The sequence below is a fragment of the Pleurodeles waltl genome, chromosome 7, assembly GCF_031143425.1.
Source record: "Pleurodeles waltl isolate 20211129_DDA chromosome 7, aPleWal1.hap1.20221129, whole genome shotgun sequence".
NCBI lineage: Eukaryota > Metazoa > Chordata > Amphibia > Caudata > Salamandridae > Pleurodeles > Pleurodeles waltl.
Window position 1 is genome coordinate 219202383 of NC_090446.1, and position 20027 is coordinate 219222409.

A 20027-nucleotide genomic window follows, 5' to 3' on the forward strand; every position below is an offset into this window, starting at 1 on the left:
GCAGGCTGTGCGTCATTTCTTGCATGCTGTGCGTCGATTTTTGCCACACAAGGAGTTCTTTTGCAGGAATGAAGTCTTTTTAGTCCTGAAACTTCAGGGAACAGGAGGCAAGCTCTATCCAAGCACTTGGAGACACTTCTCAGCACAGCCAGAGAGCAGCAAGGCAGCAGGGCAACAGCAGGGCAGCAGTCCTTTGCAGAAAAGCAGTCAGGTGAGTCCTTTGGGCTGCCAGGCAGTTCTTTTTGGAAGGTTACAGGTTCTGGTTCAGGTTCTCTTCTCCAGGTGGTGTCTGAGTTGGTAGGGTCAGAGACCCTGCTTAAACACCCAAATGTGCCTTTGAAGTGGGGGAGACTTCAAAGAGTGGCTTAGAAGTGCACAAGGTCCCCCTTCAGTTCTGTCCTGTCTGGCAAGGTCCCAGTAGGGGGTGTGCCGGTCCTTTGTGTGAGGGCAGGCTACTGTCCTTTGACATGTAAGTGTCAGGCCCTCCACCCTCCCAGCCCAGGAAAACCCATGCAATATGCAGATGTATGAAAGTGTGACTGGACATCCTGTGTTTGGGGTTTGTCTGAGTGAATGCACAAGGGGGCTGTCAACTAAACCTAGCCAGACGTGGACTGTAAGGCACAGAAGGATTTAAGTGCAGAGAAATGCTCACTTTCTAAAAGTGGCATTACTAAAATAGTAATATTAAATCCAACTTCGCCTGTCAGCAGGATTTTGTATTACCATTCCGGCCATACTAAATATGACCTTGTTACTCCTTTCAGATCAGAGGCTACCACTCAAACAGTGTATGAGGGTAGCCCTAATGTTAGCCTATGAAAGGAGCAGGCCTCACAGCAGTGTAAAACGAATTTATGAGTTGTACACTACCAGGGCATGTAAACTACATAGGTACATGTCCTGCCTTTTGTCTACACAGCACCTTTCCCTATTGGATATCTAGGGCCTACCTCAGGGGTGACTTATATGTAGAAAAAGGGGAGATTTAGGGCTTGGCAAGTACTTTTAAATGCCAAGTCAAATTGGCAATGAAACCTCACACACAGGCCTTGCAATGGCAGGCCTGAGACATGGTTAAGGGGCTACTTAAGTGGGTGGCACAATCAGTGCTGCAGGCCCACTAGTACCATTTAATCTACAGGACCTGGGCACATATAGTGCACTTTACTAGGGACTTATAAGTAAATTAATTAAGCCAATTGGGTATGATCCAATGTCACCATGTTTTAAGGGATAGAGTTTATGCACTTTAGCACTGGTTAGCAGTGGTAAAGTGAGCAGAGTCCTAAAACCAGCAAAAACAGTGTCCACAAAATGGAGGGTGGCAAGCAAAAAGTTAGGGGTGACCACCCTAAGGCTGTAAGGTCTAACAGAGGACAATAGATATCCAGTAGAAAGTCAATGGGAGAAGATCAAAGAAACAGTGTTATCAACCTCTCAGAAGGTACTGGGTCCCAAGAAGGAAAGGATTTCCACCAGCTCTGTCTGTAAATTCCAAGCAAGAAAGGAAAAGAAATATGCAGTCAACACCAGCCGAACAAGAGAAGAGAAAGCAAAAGCTCAAGTCAAATACACCGAAACCAACAAGGAAGCAAAGAGAAGCTTAAGAGCAGACAATTGAAAAATTATCAATGGTCTTGCCACAGAAGCTCAGAAAACAGGAAGCCTTGGAAACTTGAAAGAACTCTACAACATAACAAGGACACTTTCTGGCAGATACAGAAAGCCAGAAAGACCTGTTAAAGACAAAGCTGGGAAGACAATCATAGTTAATGAAGGCCAACAACTAAGATAAGTGGAGCATATTGAAGACCTCCTGAACCACCCCATGCTGCATTCTCCATCAGACATATAGCCAGCTGACAAGGACTCTCCAATCAACTACAGCAGACCATCCAAGGGAGAAATAAGGCAAGCCATGAAGCATCTGAGAAATGGGAAGACAGCAGGACCTGACAACATTCAAGCAGAGGCATTGAAGGCAGACTTGGAAACATCAGTACACATGCTTTATCCAAAGTTTGGAAAAATATGGGAAGAGGAAGAAAATTAGGGCCAGATGTAGCAAAAAAGCAATTTGCGACTTGCAAATTGCGAGTCCTTGAGACTCGCAATTTGCAAGTCGCAAATTGCTATGCAGTACGGTGTCTCAGACACCGTCTGCAACTCGCAATGGGGTCGCAATGACCCACCTCATGAATATTCATGAGGTGGGTCGCAAATTGCGGCCCCATTGCGAGTATAGGCACTCGCTAACATGGAGGCCTGCTGACGTCAGCAGGCCTCCATGTTAGCGACCTGCCTTTTCAATAAAGCATTTTTTTTTTTTTTAAATGTAGCCCGTTTTCCCTAAGGGAAAACGAGCTGCATTTAAAAAAAATCCGAAACCTTTTGTTTCGTTTTTTTCAGGGCAGGGAGTGGTCCCTTGGACCACTCCCTGCCCTGAAAAAATATTTTGGGGTCCAGTCTCAAACTGGAAGGGGTCCCATGGGGACCCCTTCCAATTTGCGAGTGGGTTACCATCCACTTGAAGTGGATGGTAACTGCGACTCCATTTGCGAATTGCATACCACTGCGACTCGCAAATAGGAAGGGAACACCCCTTCCTATTTGCGATTCGGAAATGCATTTTGCGAGTCAGTAACGACTCACAAAATGCATTTCTGCATAGGAAACACGCATTTGCGAGTCGCAAACGGCAGATTTTGCCGTTTGCGACTCGCAAAGTGTTTCCTACATCTGGCCCTTAGTTACTTACCTGTAACTGCAGTTCTCCAGTATTGGTATCTTTCATAGATTCACATGCTTGAATCATCCCCATCGTCGATGGTGGGAGCCTCACGGTAAACTTAAATACATAAAGCAGTAAGTCAGTAAAAGTAAAACCAGTAGGCCCCAGTAGGCCTCATAGGGTATTTTACAGTCTATCCACTTTGTTTTGTGAAAAGACCCAAACTTCCGTATCAACCAATCAGGATTCAGCCCCTCCCAAACACTCCCAACAGAGGCTGTATTCCCTCAGATTTTCTAGTAGGAGTGTGAAGTTTAATATCTGTATAATAGGGGAGCCTCTGAGGGGAGGAGGGTGGGTCGCATGTGAATCTATGAAAGATACCAATACTGGAGAACTGCAGTTACAGGTAAGTAACTAATTTTCTTCTCCAGCATTGGATCTTTCATAGATTTACATGCTTGAATCAGAATAACGAGCAGTAATGTCTTCTTAATTAGTGAATTACACTGACTGTAATTTTATCGTAATTTTATAAGTGATCTGAGTCACATTAGTTCAGCTTTGTACATCCACTTATATATCTATCTATCTATCTATATATATATATATATATATATATATATATATATATATATATATATATATATATATATATATATATATATATATATATATAAATAACCATAGATATCTCAATAGAAGAGCAAAAGAAAAGCTGCGTGGCAGAAAGTTTTGACACAATCTGTTTTGTTATTGTTTTGAGGTCTAGGACCTGTTAACACAATATAACAAAAGCGAATAATCTGAAGCACATCATTAGAGTAAAACACACTGATATAAAATTAGATATTAACTAGACTAAGAACCGATATCGAACATACCTTGAGTGTGGTGGTGGGATGTGTAAGAGGCTCACCTTAACGAAATAGATGCCTCAGCACTGCCTGTCCCACTGCTGTATCGACGTTGTTAGTTTCCTCGAGGCAGTAATGCCTCGTAAATGTATGTTGGCTGGACAATGTTGCTGCTCTACAGATGCTATGTAGTGGTACACCTGCAAAGAGTGCAGCCGAAGTGGCTACCGATCTTGTAGAGTGGGCTCTCACCTTGGTGTGGAGCGGTTTTCCTGCTTTTGAATGGCAGAATTGAATTGCCAGGCCAATCCATCTTGCTATAGTCTGTTTGGACACCGCGTGCCCCTTTCTTGTTCTGCCAAATGCTATAAATAATTGATCAGACTGGCGGATGGCCTGAGTTTTCTGTAGATAAAATTTTAAACATCTTTTAATATCAAGGGAATGTAATTTATTTTCGGCTACTGTTTGCGGATTTGGAAAAAAGGTTTTTAGGATGACTGGTTCATTCAAGTGAAACGTTGAGGGAACTTTCGGGATGAATTTAGGATTTGTTCGCAGGATCACACCTGAGTTTGTGAATTGGAGGAAAGGCTGTTTGACAGTGAAAGCCTGAATGTCGCTGACTCTTTTGGCGGAAGTAAGAGCTATTAGTAACGCTGTCTTCCATGAAATGAATTTTAGATCAGCTTTGTGGATCGGCTCAAAAGGAGCTTTCATGAGCTGCATCAACACAACATTCAGGGACCATAATGGCGGAGGTTTTCTAACTGGCGGGAAGACCCGAAAAAGGCCCTTCATGAATTGCTTGACAATTCTTGTGGAACACAATGAGACTCTGTGTGGTGATCTGCGGTATCTGGAGATTGCTGCCAGATGTACCCGAATGGAGGAATATGCAAGTCCTGATTTTGCCAGGAGCAGGAGATATGGAAGTACCTGTTCTGGAGGAGAGGACAAAGGATGTATATCTTCTGCTGCACACCATATACAAAAACGTTTCCATTTAAGTTTATAGGTTTTGTTGGTAGTGTCAGCCCTAGCTTTTGCCAAGATGTCTCTACACTCCGGGGAAATTTTGAGATTCAAGTATTCATTGTATTCAGGAGCCAAGCTGACAAAAGAAGAGACGACAGATCTGGGTGTCTGACTTGTCCCTGGTGCATCGTTAAAAGAGTCGGACTCTGTCTGAGTCGTAGATGTGGCCGTTCGGAGAGCATGAGGAGCTCCGTGTACCAGACTTCTCTGGGCCATCTGGGAGCTATGAGCAGAAGGCGACACCCCTCTGACTTCAGTTTGTTGATGACTCTCGGGATGAGCGGGATCGGAGGAAAAGCGTAGGCATAGACTCCGGACCATCTCATCGAAAACGCATTCCCCCACGAATATTTTTGGGGAAGCCAACTTGCGCAGAACTGGCATTTCTTGTTCTCAAGAGTGGCAAATAGGTCTAGGTTCGGTTTGCCCCATAGTAGAAAAAGGCTGTTGAGAGTTTTTTGGTCTAGCTCCCACTCGTGTAAGGAATCACTGTCCTGCTCAGGGTGTCTGCTAGAACATTGGTTTGTCCTGGCACATGCTCCGCTTTGAATGAAATATTGTGCTTGATGGCCCATGTCCAGATTTGCTGTGCTAGCTGCAAGAGTTGTAGGGATCTCGTGCCTCCTTGCTTGTTTAGATAAAACATGCTGGTTGTGTTGTATGTCCTGATTAATATGCTTGAATTTTGTATCTTTGGCAAGAAAGCTTTTAGAGCTAAGAGTATTGCCTTGAGTTCTAGGTAATTGATGTGGAGCTGACCCTCTTTCGCATTCCAGGTTCCGCTGATTTGCAGGTCCTGGCAGTGTGCACCCCATCCTTCGAGAGAGGCATCCGTTGTTACTATGTAACCTGGTGCTTGAAGAAGGAATGACAGTCTGTTTGACAAATTGTTTAGAGTCGCCCACCACCTCATGGTGTTCTTCATTAGAGGCGTTATGCGAATCTTGTCTTCGAAGGAACCGTTGATCTGGGTCCATTGTATGTCCAATTGCTCTTGCAGGGGTCGCATATGGAGCCTGCAATCTGGGACTAGCGGAATGCATGATGATATCATCCCGAACAATGATTTGTAGATGCAGACTGAAACAAACTTTTTTCTGGAGAGCCTGTCTGCCAAGGAGGTTAACTTTTGTTTCCTCTCGTGAGATGGGTACGCTTTGTTGCGGACTGTGTCTAGTATTGCTCCCAAGAAACTTAATACCTGTTTGGGGTGGAGCTGAGATTTCTGGTAGTTGACTACAAACCCCAGGCTGTGTAACAATTGAAGGCAATAGGAGATATGACTTGTTACTTGCGACTTTGAGGGTGCCTTTATAAGCCAGTCGTCCAGGTAAGGGAATACCTGGATACCTGACTGGCGGAGATGTGCTGCCACCGGAGCCAACATTTTTGTGAAGATTCTGGGGGCTGATTTGAGACCGAATGGGAGAACCCGGAATTGGAGGTGCATACTTCCCAATCTGAACCTTAGGAATTTGCGATGGTTGCGATATATGGGGATATGAAAATAAGCATCCTGGAGGTCTAGGGATGCCATCAGATCTCCAGCATTTAACAGACGCAGGATGTCTTGCAGTGTTACCATCCTGAACGACTGTTTCTTTAGAAACTTGTTTAGTGCTCTCAAGTCCAGGATGGGGCGCCAGTCTCCTGAGGGTTTCATTAGAAGGAAAAAACAGGAGTAGAATCCTCTGTTCTTTTGAGATAAAGGGACTGGTTCTATCGCTCCTTTTCTCAGCATCACTCTTACTTCCTTGAGGAGTTGGTTCATCCTCGGAGGCGGTGGGCCCGATGGAGGAACAATTGGTGGTGTTTGTGTGAATTCCAGAGTATGACCTCTGGCCACTACATCGAGTACCCATCTGTCCGATGTTATAGCCTTCCATTGGCAGAAATAGGAAGTGATGCGACCTCCGACCCTCGATGTAGGTGGGTGGGGAAGCGTTGAGATGACCGGCGGGTCATTGTTTTCTGCCTGTATCTCTTCCTCAGGCAGCTCCTCTTCCTCTAGCTGGATGTTTGTAAGTTGCGGCTGGTGGTAATCTATAATGCTGCTGTTGCTGGTGGTACAGATGTCGTGATCCTGTGGAGGAAGACTGATATTGGGATCTGTATTGTTGGTATCCGCCTCGAAAAGAATAATTTCCTCTACCCCTTGCACCACGAAAAGGTTGTTTTTTATATTGCAGGGTACCTAAGGATTTTGCCGTATCGGTATCCGTTTTGATAGCCTGCAGCATGTAGTCGACATGTTTACCAAACAAACTTTCTCCATCAAAAGGCATGTCGAGAACACGACTCTGGACTTCCGGTCTGAATGAAGTAGCCTTAAGCCATCCTTGCCTGAGCAGGACTGCTGCGCCAGCTAATTGTCTGAAGCCAGTGAGAGAAATGTCTATTGCGCTGTCTATAATCTCCGCGGAGACCCTTTCTCCCTCCTGCAAGACCTTTTTTGCTTCCACCATGACATCTTCTGGCAGTAGATATAAAAAGGCAGACATGTCTGCCCACATCTGGCGATCGTACCTTCCCAGGATGGCGAGGGAGTTAGCCGCCTTAACTGTGACCGCTGCAACAGAGGAAAATTTCTTGCCGATATTGTCTAATCTCCTCCCTTCCTTGTCTGGGGGAGACGCTATAGGTGCGGAGGGGTTTTTGGAACGTCGCTGAGCCGCCTGTGATATAACAGAATCAGGTTTTGGCTGCGAGACTAGACAGGCCGGAGAATCATCTGGGGCCTTGTACTTTTTCTCCAGCCTTGGCATTTGTGAAGGCACTGTTGCCGGATTTTTCATTGCCTTCAAACCCTCCTGCCATAAGAAATCTACAATGGGTATAGCTCTTACCGATCTCTTTGATGGCTCTTTGAAGTCGTCCAAAAAACATTCGGTTTCATGAGAAACAATTGCAAGGCCAAAACGTTTTGCCGCTCTCTCTATTAAATTATGGAAACCTCCTATGTCCTCCGGAGGAGAATCTACCGGACCTGCTGGTGGTGGAGATGGTGTGGGGACGAGATAATCATCCCATTCACTAGCCGCCGAATCTCTTAGCTCACCCTCTTCCCTTTCGTCGTCTGACGAGGGGTGAGCTTCCTGAGTTTGGCTAGTTACCGATATGCTAGCCTGTGGTGTTTCCGAAAGATTAGTAGCCTGAGTTTGCCGAGGTGTCTGGTAGCTCTCAGGTCTAGGTGGCGTGGACTGAGTTGATGGTGGAAACCTTTTATAGTAGTCATTCAACATATATTGTAGATCTGCTACTAGTGTGCTAGGCATAGCGAGGGGCGATGGTTGTTCTGCCTGTGGATAGGATGGTGAGGCATAACTAGGCTGGTAATTCTGATCCTCCTCATCATCAAACTCTTTGCATTTGACATTGAGTTGGGACGGGCTACTAGCTGCCCCAAAACATTCCGTCATTTTGAGAGTATGCATCATCGTCATCATCATCTAAAAGATGCTGTGGTGGGTATGGCAACACTTTACTTGGTGAGGTATGCATTCGCAGAATATTAGACTCCTTGTCCCCCATGTTAATAAGTGAAAGGGGTAAGAACCTGGTGGAGTCGTCCTGATGATAGGAGGAATGGTGCGGCGAAGTATCCAGGTAGGTGGATGGCTTATACACTGTTAGTGCTGTGGACGATATGATCGTCGACAGTTCCCTCGTCGACGGTTCCCTCGTCGTCCGTTCCCTCATCTATGGTTCTCTCGTCGATGACTCTCTCGTCGACGGTTCCGTCATTGACGGCGTCTTCGCTGACGGGTCCTTCGTCGACGGGTCCTTCGTCGATGGTCCCTTCGTCGACAGGCCCTTTATGGACGACGGTTGTTTCGTCGACGTATCTTTTGTAGGTGCCGTCGTCAGCGGTGCCTTTTTAAACCTCAATGAGAGGTGCTTCATAGATGGGAGTGCCCTAGTCGATTGGTGAACCCAGGAGGTCTCCGTCGTCGACAATGTGGTTGCTGACGAAGCTTTCTTAAAAAATTTTGCCGTAATTATCGTCGTCGATGATAACGGCGACGACGTCATAATCATCGGCGAGACCGGTGTTGTGAACGTCGACGACACTGTAGTAGATGTTACCGTAGACACCGTCGTCGACGGGGTGGTCGTCGACGGTTGTTTTTTCGCTGAAGAGACTTTTTCTGGCTCTTTTTGCGGTGACAGAGACAGGGATGCCTTTTTTGAGGTGCTTTTTCGATGCAAAGGCGTAGTAGGTTCTGAATGAACCTTTTTTGGCAAATGTTTCAATGTCTCTGAGTGGGAAACATCCTTTTTTGCCTCAGTAGAGACTTGTTTTGCCTTTTTGGGCACCTTCCTTGGTGGTTCATCAGACACTCTACTTCTCTCACCTGTTCTTTTCTGAGGGCGAGAAGTCTGTGATGACGCTTTGCTGTCGTCTGAGGAAGGATGTTCTATGGCTTTCTGTTTTTGCAGCCATAAGAGAAGTCTAACCTCACGGTCCTTGAGGGTTTTTTGACTAAAGGTGCAACAGATTTTGCAGTCTCTCACCTTGTGGTCTGGATGGAGGCAGTAGATACACTTCTTGTGGGGGTCATCAACATGCAGTCTCTTCTTCCCACAATTGTCACAGTCTCTGAACAGACGCTTCTTTGTCTTTTCAGACATGGTAAAGCTGTGGAGCTAGTTTCCTGAGAGAAAACAATCTTCAGTCAGAAATAAGGAAAAAACTGAGCAGAGCTCAGGGAGACTCCCTTCACACGACGTGCGGTAGAAAATCTGAGGGAATTCAGCCTCTGTTGGGAGTGTTTGGGAGGGGCTGAATCCTGATTGGTTGATACGGAAGTTTGGGTCTTTTCACAAAACAAAGTGGATAGACTGTAAAATACCCTTTGAGGCCTACTGGGGCCTACTGGTTTTACTTTTACTGACTTACTGCTTTATATATTCAAGTTTACCGTGAGGCTCCCACCTCGACGACGGGGATGATTCAAGCATGTGAATCTATGAAAGATCCAATGCTGGAGAGAATGTGCTATCAGACTGAAAGGAGGGTTACCTCATCAAGATCACCAAGAAAGATGACCTAAGTAACTACACTAACTACAGAGGTGTAACTATCAACCCCAGGCAAACCGTTCATCAGACTCATCCCGAACAGAAAGAAGATCCTAGTTGATCAGCAAGTTGGCTTCTGCAAAGAGAGATCCTGCACAGACCAGATTGCAACACTGTGCATCATCATTGAGCAGTTGATGGAATGGAACTCCCTCTTCTACGTCAAATTCATTGACTATGAGAATGCATTCAGCAACGTTATCCTGATCCTGAAGGCTAACATGGCCAGCACAACTACAATCACTCTTGAAGATGATTCACTGGAAGAGTTTAAGGCTGTCACCTCACTGGGCAGTGTAAAGCAACCTTTGACCTGCTATTGAGGTCAGGAGAAGCTCCCCGTGCCGCACAGCTCCACCAGTTGTGCCTGCGTCCCTCTCCCCGCCCTCGCAACTTCTACTGCAAGTTGGAGGTCATCCTCCACCCGCAAGCTCCCACCTGCGCCTCATCTCTGGTGGTTAGTGGTGCCGTAAGTATTGTCTGTCTGTTTGCCTTGTGTCTGTTTTTCACAGCTTTTACTGTTTCACTGTTTTCTTGCTCTCTTTCTCTGTTGTGCATTTTTGTGCCTATTTTGCTGCTTTTCCTGCATCTCTCACCTTCTCCCCCTGTGGTTTTCCCACCGCTGCGTCCTCTGCGGCCCGCCCCCTTGCGCACCTATTTGTGCTTCCCTCCCGCTTCCTAGCTGCTCTTCCCTCCCACCTCCCCCTCTCAATGGTGGCACCCAGCACCAGACCCCCTGGCCTACGCGACCCCCCCCTGCACCCGATGCCACTACGACACCAATGCCCTCCACGCCCTCAACACCGGCTGTTCTACCACCTGCTTCCAGGTCTCACTAAGGCTCACCCACGGACCCTTCTCCTGCTGTAGCTGCAGCTTCTCCACTCTCCGAGCCACCACCTCACCCGCCAGAACAGGACACAACCACCTCAGATGCATCCTCCTCAACACCCGCTCCGTCCACAAGCATGCCATCGAACTCTGGGACCTTCTCGTCTCCTCCTCCCCGGACATCGCCTTCCTGACAGAGACCTGGTTGAACCCATCCTCAGCACCCGACATCGCCATAGCCATCCCAGACGGTCACAAGATCACCCGCAGAGACGGTACCAACAGACCGGGAGGAGAGATCGCCATCATCCACAGGAACACAATCAGAATCTCACCCAACACCGAAGACACCCTCAGCACTGCCGAACAAATGCACTTCCAAATCCACATCGATCCCAAGACCACCCTCAGGGGTACCCTCATCTACAAACCCACCGGAACTCGACCTCAGTACAGTGACTCCATTGCCGACATCATCAGGACTCAGGCCGTTGCATCTACAGACTACATCCTCCTCGGAGACCTGACCTTCCACCTCGAAAACACCAATGACAGCAATTCCACTGCCCTACTTGACAACCTCGCTAACCTCAGACTCAATCACCCACTCCGCCGGACACACGCTTGACCCCATCTTCTCTGCCAGCAGCCACATCGCCTTCAGCCACACCACCGAACTCCAGTGGACCAACCACCGTTGCGTCCACTTCACCTTCATTAAACCCAGTACTCACTACCACCCGCAACCAATCCCCCGCCTCAGCTGGAACAACATCACCAACGACCGGCTGATCTCCACCCTCACCCGAGCCCCACCAGCTTACACCACTGATGCCGACACAGCCGCCCGCAACCTCAGGCAATAGATCGACGACTGCGCCAACACTCTCGGCCCGATCAAGAAACCCTCTTACAACCGTGCCATCAGAAAAGCCACCTGGTTCACCACCGACCTCCAGACCTCCAAACAGGCCTGCCGAAAACTCGAGAGGAAGTTGCACCAGGAACAGACAGGAATAGACACCAGCCACCCACACTGCCCTCAAGAACACCATCTGCAAGCACCACCAGCTCATCCGGACCACCAAGAGATCCTCCTTCAAGGAACGTATCGACAACAACGCACACAACAGCAAAGAGTTCATCAACATCGTGAAGGAACTCTCCAACCGCAGCTCCAGCACCAACGACATCCCACCTTCGCAAGACCTCTGCGACTCCCTCGCCACCCCTCTTTCTACGCAAGAGCACAGACATCCATGACAGCTTCAACAACAAGACCCCACAAGCAGCCACCAACACCTCCGACTCATTGCACTCCAACCACACCAACCTCCTGCTCTCCTGGACACACGTCACTGACGCTGACACCACCAAAGTAATGAACAACATTCATTCCGGCTCTCCATCTGACCCCTGCCCGCACTACATCGAAAACAGAGTGAGCTCCATCATCGCCCCCCCACCACTCCGTATGATCATCAATAGCTCCTTCGAGACCGCCACCTTCCCGGAAAGCTAGAAGCAAGCCGAGATCAACACCTTACTCAAGAAACCCAAGGCGGACCTTAAGGACCTCAAAACTATCGGCCCATCTCCCTGCTTCCGTTCCCGGCAAAGGTTCTCTAGAAGATCGTCAACAGGCAACTAACCCACCACCTGGAGGCAAACAACACCCTGGACCTGTCCCAATCTGGCTTTCGCAGCAATCACAACACCGAGACCGCCCTCATCGCTGCCACCGATGACATCCGGACCCTACTGGACAAAGGCGAAACCGCAGCCCTCATCCTCCTTGACCTCTCAGCCGCCTTTGACACCGTCTGCCACCACACCCTGCGCACACGTCTCCACGACGCAGGGATCCGCGACAAGGCCTTGGACTGGATCACCTCCTTCCTCTCCGACAGAACACAGAGAGTCCGCCTCCCTCCATTCCTATCTGAAGCCACCAAGACCATCTGCGGCGTACCACAGGGCTCCTCCCTCAGCCAGACACTCCTCAACGTCTACAAGGGACCGCTCGCCAAAATCATCCAATCTCACAACCTCAACATCTTCTCTTACGGCGACGACACCCAGCTGATCCTCTCCCTCACCAAGGACCCCGCCACCGCCAAAACCAACCTCCTCGAAGGTATGAAGCCCATCGCCAAATGGATGAAGAACAGTTGCTGAAAACTAAGCTCAGGAAAGACAGAGGTCCTCATCCTCGGCCCCACCCCCCTCCGCTTGGGATGCCTCCTGGTGGCCGCCCATGCTGGGAGCCACACCAATGCCCACCAACCACGCCCGCAACCTGGGTTTCATCCTTGACTCATCGCTCTCCATGACCCAACAAGTCAACGCCGTCTCCTCCTCCTGCTTCAACACCCTCCGCATGCTCTGCAAAATCTACATGTGGATCCCTACCGAAACCAGAAGAACGGCTACCCAGGCCCTCATCAGCAACGCTCTCTACGCGGGAACCACGGCGGCTCTCCAGAAAAGACTGCAACGGATTCAGATTGCCCCTGCACGCCTCATCCTCAACATCCCCCACCACAGCCACATCAAGGCCCACCTGAGAGACCTGCACTGGCTCCCTGTCAACAAAAGGATCACATTCGAACTCCTAACCCACACCCACAAAGCACTCCACAACGCTGGCCCAGCATACCTCAATGATCGTCTCACCTTCTACACCCCAAACCGTCAGCTCCGGTCCGCCGACCTCACCCTCGCCACTGTCCCACACATCCACAAGACAACAACCGGCAGCAGATCTTTCTCCTAACTCGCTGCCAAGACCTGGAACACCCTCCTCATCTGCCTACGTCAGACCAAGGACCTACTGACCTTCAGGACACCTGGCTGTTCAAGCAGTAGCAGCTCCCCCCTCTCCACAAGTGCCTTGAGACCCTCAAGTGTGAGTAGCGCTCTGTACAAATGCAATGATTGATTGATTGATATACAAGCAGGGTGGAACAGACTCCGAAATCCAGGAAAAAAATCTGCAAAGCAAAGGCTGCCTTCATTCAGCTAAAGAAGAGCTGGAGCTACAAGGACCTAGCACTCCAACCCAAGATCAGGCTTTTGAACACCAAAGTAAAATTGGTCCTTCTGTATGGAGCAGAAACATGGAGGACAACAGTGACCACCGCCAACAAAGTCCAGACCTTAATCAACACTTGTCTAAGGAAAATGCTCTAAATCCACTAGCCAAACACCATCAGCAACCTTGACCTATGGCAGCAGACTTTCCAGGTCCCTGCTCCTGATGAAATCATGAGCTGGGTAGGTCACACGCTCTGCAAGCCTGCATTAAACACCACCAGGCAAGCCCTCACCTGGAACCCTCAAGGAAGAAGGCCAAAAAACACCTGGCATTGAGGCCTCGAGGCTGACTGCCAGCACGTGGGTTACACCTGGAATCAGACTGAATGAAAAGCTCAGGACAGAGATGGCTTGAGAGTTCTGGTTGATGGCCTACACCCCAGGAGGGGTAGTGGGCATAAGCAAGTAAGTGAGTGTTTTTTTACAAAAAGATCTCCAACAATCTTGAATTTTGTTTTCTGATCGCAGCGTTGAGCGAATGTCTTGATGGCTTGTCTACAATTTATAGCTCCAACTAATGTACTGTTAGGAATCTGCATTGCTTCATATTTAAAAGTGGATCTTTCACTTACAGTATATACACTTATACATATATTGTAATGAAATGGTGATATTATGCAATTTGTTAATCTTCCTAATGCTCTTTCAAAAATAAAATCAGTACTAAGAGGAGAACAAGGTGGCACAATCTTGCTGACTTCAGCTTGGTTATCTACTTTAGGTCTCTCACCAAAGTACTCCCAGCGCTCTTCAAAATTTCCAAACCAAAGGGTGAATCATGAATCTGTTCAGCATTCTCTTAATGCACCAATGCCCTGTTAAACTAGCTCAGCTCTTCAAACCAACTACTGAAGTTCTCCACAGTCTCAGATTCCTGATGAACTTTGAGAAGATCTTATGGACTCAAACTCAGGTCATGGAGTTCTTGGGGCTATCAACAAACTTGCTTTCCTTCACACTCAAACCCAGGTAGATGAAGGTCACTCAGATTATGAGAGAACTAAGTAGTCTCTTGGTATTTCCATGAACATCTAAATAAAGCTGGGCAAAATGGCCACAGCACACAGATAGTATAGTCCAATAGTGTGGCAGGGATGAGTGTCCCTTATCTTATGTTGCTATGATGCAAAGTTGAAAGGAGTCTCAAGTCCTGTTTGTAGAGGGTGTCTTTTATTTGTAGATACTGGAAATCATTGTGTCATCAGCGTGATACAGCCAACACGTGTTTCGTCACACCAGTGACTTTATCAAGGCTGGGCCAGCCGGCCAGGAAGGTGCGTAACGAAGGTAAGTAATGAGGGAGCCGCGTGATCAGTTGAATGGGCTCAGGGACGTCAGTGGTGACTTCTTAGAGTAGAACTAATGAGAATATGGTTGAGTGAGAGAACCTGAATGCAGACCCTGGTAAGCCTGTGGTCGGAACCTGAAATGGCGAGGAGACGTGTGTCAACAAGCTATCTTGGACGCGGCTCCCTCATTACTTACCTTCGTTACGCACCTTCCTGGCCGGCTGGCCCAGCCTTGATAAAGTCACTGGTGTGACGAAACACGTGTTGGCTGTATCACGCTGATGACACAATGATTTCCAGTATCTACAAATAAAAGACACCCTCTACAAACAGGACTTGAGACTCCTTTCAACTTTGCATCATAGCAACATAAGATAAGGGACACTCATCCCTGCCACACTATTGGACTATACTATCTGTGTGCTGTGGCCATTTTGCCCAATTTTGTCTTCGGGTATTCCAATACCCTTCTTGGTGCCTACCGGGTAGTAAGGCACTGGGCCAGTTTGCACCTGATCTTGCGGTTACTTTGATACTTGTCTAAAGTTATTGTTTTACTGCCTAGATGTGCGGCGCCTTTCACCCTTACTACCCTATTGTGCGTTGCCTAAGGCATCTAAATAAAGCTGACTTGATCAAGCTGACCTGGGTGCCTCGATTCAAGTGATCGTTCAAGTGCCCATTTAAGTATCAACTCCTACATAGCTGGAAGATGGATCATCTCTGCAGAAGGTCTTTCTGCTTGGCCCTATTTACCTAAACTAGGATTGCAAGCATGAGTCACCTTACAGTTAGCTAATATGGAAGCCAGGGACAGCAAACCAATGTTGGGACCACGCCACACTTCCTCATAGAGTCCAATGTGAGCAGGGCAGGTTGGGGTACAAGTATGAACAGCATAAATATAAGAGGTATTGGGTGATGCAGAATGATAGCTGTAGGTCAACTCCCTGGAGGATTTAGCCAGCATATTTGTTTTTTAGAGGCTAGCCAAAAGACATCCCACCACAGCATCTATCTCAGGACTGACAATGTGTCTTCCATGAAATATATATCAGCTTGGCGGCAAAGTGAAACATCTTGACAGATCTCTCAAAGGACCACTATCTGAACAACAACGTAGCTGTCTTCTCTAAATACCCTTCTGTTGTTCCAACTCGACAGCAGAGTAGCTCCTTAAACACCTGAGGGTCTACAATTGACTGAATAGTGGACCTTCCAGTATTCCAGGAGGTCAGTTTGCTTTTTTGTCCCCTGGAGATATGCCTTGATCTCTGCCTTTGAAAGTAACTAATGGAGGTCACGGACTACAGGGTGATAAGGTCAAATTGTCTATATGTGATGATCGGTTCTGGCTCTTTAGTGAAATATTGCTTTGAGGAGTAAAGCACTGATTGAAGAGCACCCACTAATATTACATTTTCAAAGTATAGCCTGGAAACAGTGAGAACGTGAATTGCTATATTTGGATGTTCAGCACACAAACAAGTTTTTTTTTGTGGGGGGGAGTGCAGTTAGAAATGTGCAGGTTTTCCAATATAGAAGTGAGGTACAGGAACTAGAGAGGGCCTGGATGAAGGCCACTGAATTTTAGAGTGAATTATAGGATGAAGTTTACAGCTCTGTGAAGGCGTAACGAGAAGAAACTCTGATTTGTGGGTTGGACAGCAGGTAATGTTCTGATGTCATGTTCTAGAAATTTTTCGTGCAATGGTAAAAAGATAGGCATAAAAATAATGACAAAATGATAGTGCCTAAAAATTAGTATACTTTATTTAGGACTGGAAACGTTCAATGACATTTACAGAGGCAAATGAAATTGACTACTGTATAATATGCGAATCTGTTCCCTGAAAAATATTTTTTATTATTTTCAAACAACACCCTTAAACAGTATTAGCAATGGTTACTTTGTAGTGCCTGTCTTAGAAATGTTTCATAAGTTAACACTGCTCAAGATAACATAAATCGTTCTACTTACCAAAGATCCATACTTGTAAATGCACATGATTTCTATACCTAGTTTGAAAAACAAAACATAGAATATTTTTGTTGTACACCTGCATGTCATCTCCAACTTTCTAAGTGTCTCATTCAAGGCACTCTCATTTAAGTGAACAATACTGATTTAAAATCACATTAAAACAATCAGCTTGATACATTTTGAAAACTAATAAATGCATTTAATAGGCAAGTAATTGAATAGTCCAGAAACCTTTACCTTTCCCCTTGCCTAATGTAATGTCATCATCATTGCTGAAAACCCACACAAATAAATGGATCAGTATGGCCACACAAATATAGACGCAGACATAGTATAAAAATTACATTACATTTCGATTGAACCTTTTGCACAAATTGGATTGCAGTTAAGGTTGAGGAGTCACTACCCTATAGGAAAGACCTTTGGAAGGCTTATAACTCTTTGCCCAGTGACCTTGGAGCATCATATCTCCCAAAGGGCAAGATTACCCAATTTAAATTTCTTTACAATATTTGAGGACGATTGACCCCAGGGGGTTGGATGGGAGGGAATTTGTATTGGGAGAACCAAGGGCGTGTTTGTCTTTTCAATAAGCCAGTGTTTTTCTGCCAGGTAGATTACACTCTGTTTGATTTGCCAGTACAAGATGGTGTCAAACAGCCTTCTTCACGATTGCTGACATCTCTCAACAATATTCAATGCACTTTACATCGCCTTTTTTCCAGACAAGCAGGTTCTTTGAACATCTACATCTTCCTTTCCTAAAATTGTGATGCAGTTTCACGTTGGACAGATCATTCCCTAGCCAGTGTTCTATTCTCCACCTCACCCCTCTACGGAGGAGGAAAGACCACCATTTAGACCCCAAAAGAGCACTGAGTTCCTACATCCATCGTACCCAAAAACAATGTGTGGGTGATCAGCTCTTGGTGGGATTCACTAAAGTGAAAAAAGGCAAGGCCATGCAGAAGAGAACTATCTCCCTGTGGATCATGCCCTGATTAGGTTGGAACAAAAAGTAGCTACAGATAAACTGCATGCTCATTCTGCCAGGGCCAAAGCTGCTTGGCACATGAGCCTCCCGCAATATGTTTACGAAGCACTATTGCCTAGACAGCAGGTCATCTGCTCAAAGGGGAATTTTGCTTGCTCAGGTAGCACAGGTCTTTCGGGTTTTTGAATCCAGTCACAAAACCCTCCAGCAAATAGGTACTGCTTTGGGATCAATTCGAAAGGTGAGGAATCTGCGTCTAGAAGTCTCTATCAGAAGAACAGGTCTTTCTGGTAGAGATTCTATCTAAACCCAGATTTCTCACCAACACTCCCATCATCCCTGTTTTGTTATTGGACTCTATCCGTTAATAAGATCCCAATTAGGAATCTGCACAGTAATCACAATCAATTTGCCACTGGGCTTCTGTGTCTCAGGGAGTGGACAGCCTCGAAAGCAACTGATATCACTATGCAGGGGTGGTGCCTTTATAGGCTTGCAAGTCATTTCCGGAGCAGGCCAGTGTCAGTGTAGTGCCACACAGCGCCACCTACCAGCACAGCAAGGTACTACTGAAAAGTTTGATGCATGTGAAATATACAAAAGGTGAGGAATCTGCAGCTAGAAGTCGCTATCAGAAGTTACATTTGTTTACACATACTATTATTATTTTATTTTAATTTCAAAAGAGCCATACAGTTCGAGAAGGATAATGTCAAGTTATGGTGTGTCTGTAATAATTGTTAGTGATGTACTATAACAGTTATCATACTGTGTACACGATATTGCCAGGTCTCACAATAACATGAAGCATTCTGTGATCTCTCTGGATCGCAGGAATAACCTATTTCTTACTCATTATAGAGCAAATTCCACGATGAAGGATAATACGGGCCAAGCACACCAGAACTTCATGTATTAGAGAAAATGTGGGCAACACGTGCAGCAATCATATTCCCAGAACACCATTTAAAACAAGTTTTATGTGATTGATCCAGTGCACAGTACTTCATCAAATTAATCAGTTACAGAGCTTTATGCAGTTTCGAAATGTTCAGTATGAAGATAAGTGGTGCCTGAGGCGTGTGCGGCCGGAGGGATTTGGTTGGACTCATGTTCCCCCCAAATATTTAAACGCAAATCAGCCCAAACATTCAGATTTTTTAATTATTAACCAGGACCAACAATCGTTTGTACGAATCTCATCATTCAGAATGTAAACGTCCCGAATTCTGTGGGTTTTTTTCAAATCAAAGCTCACAACGCCAGAAAAATTCGTCCATTATTTAAGCCCAGCTTGAAAGAAAATCCTGCCCCTAAACAAAATTTTGTAGTCAGGTCTGAAAATTACATATGTTTGTACCGAATCTATTCACAGACGTCAGCTTCACAAATGCTGCACAAGGACTGTATTGTGGAATTTGAAAGATGAAATCGTGCATGTTTTCAACAAATATAAAACACATGGCTTTAAAAGAAATCAGGCTTCTCTTCCCCGGACAGACAATGCAATGTTAAAATGTCAATTAGAGCACTGGTTAAATCAAAGGCAAGCTGTTCCATCCTCAAGATCCTGACAATGAGAGGTTATGGCAACGCTATTTGGCTTTGAATTATGCAACGCACTAATGCGTTTAAACATTTGTTTTGCTTTTTTTGAAGAAGTGCTGGGGGGGAGAGGGGGGGGGGTAGTAGTGATACCCTGGAGCGAAGTCTACAAAGTGAGAAGGCATGTTAGCCTGCGCGAGTTTCGAGCTAGGCCAGAACACTTGGCTGGAAATGGATCGCCCTCTGTTTCATCTCAGTCTATGCTAGACATACCGATAAGGCTCTGTTCTTCTCGATAATGGGAGGAAAACTGTTTTCGTTGATTGCACCTATTTTCGCCCTAGATTAGATTAAAAACTGTCACTCGGTAGTACATGCTTTGCATTGTTTGAATTTTCTAAATGTGCTTCATCAGACACCAGGGAACAAGGTTTTGGCAAGATGTCCAGTTCTCAATAGAATCATGTATTATTTTGACTAGCTTTCAAAGTTGCAATCAGATGCTTAGTCCTTTGCACTAGTAGATATACCTTTTCTATTTCTGTGCAAATTAAAGTGCCAATTTAAGGCCTGGCTT

General features: G+C 46.3%; 1 protein-coding gene across 1 annotated transcript in view; it reads right to left on the reverse strand.

Moving 5' to 3' along the window:
• Positions 1 to 20027, reverse strand: part of SPO11 (SPO11 initiator of meiotic double strand breaks) — an 883213-nt gene that overhangs the window by 344047 nt on the left and 519139 nt on the right. Inside the window, exon 10 of the mRNA XM_069201619.1 lies at positions 16909 to 16946. Within this exon, the coding sequence (XP_069057720.1) occupies positions 16909 to 16946 (38 nt within the window). The remainder of the gene's footprint in view (positions 1 to 16908; positions 16947 to 20027) is intronic.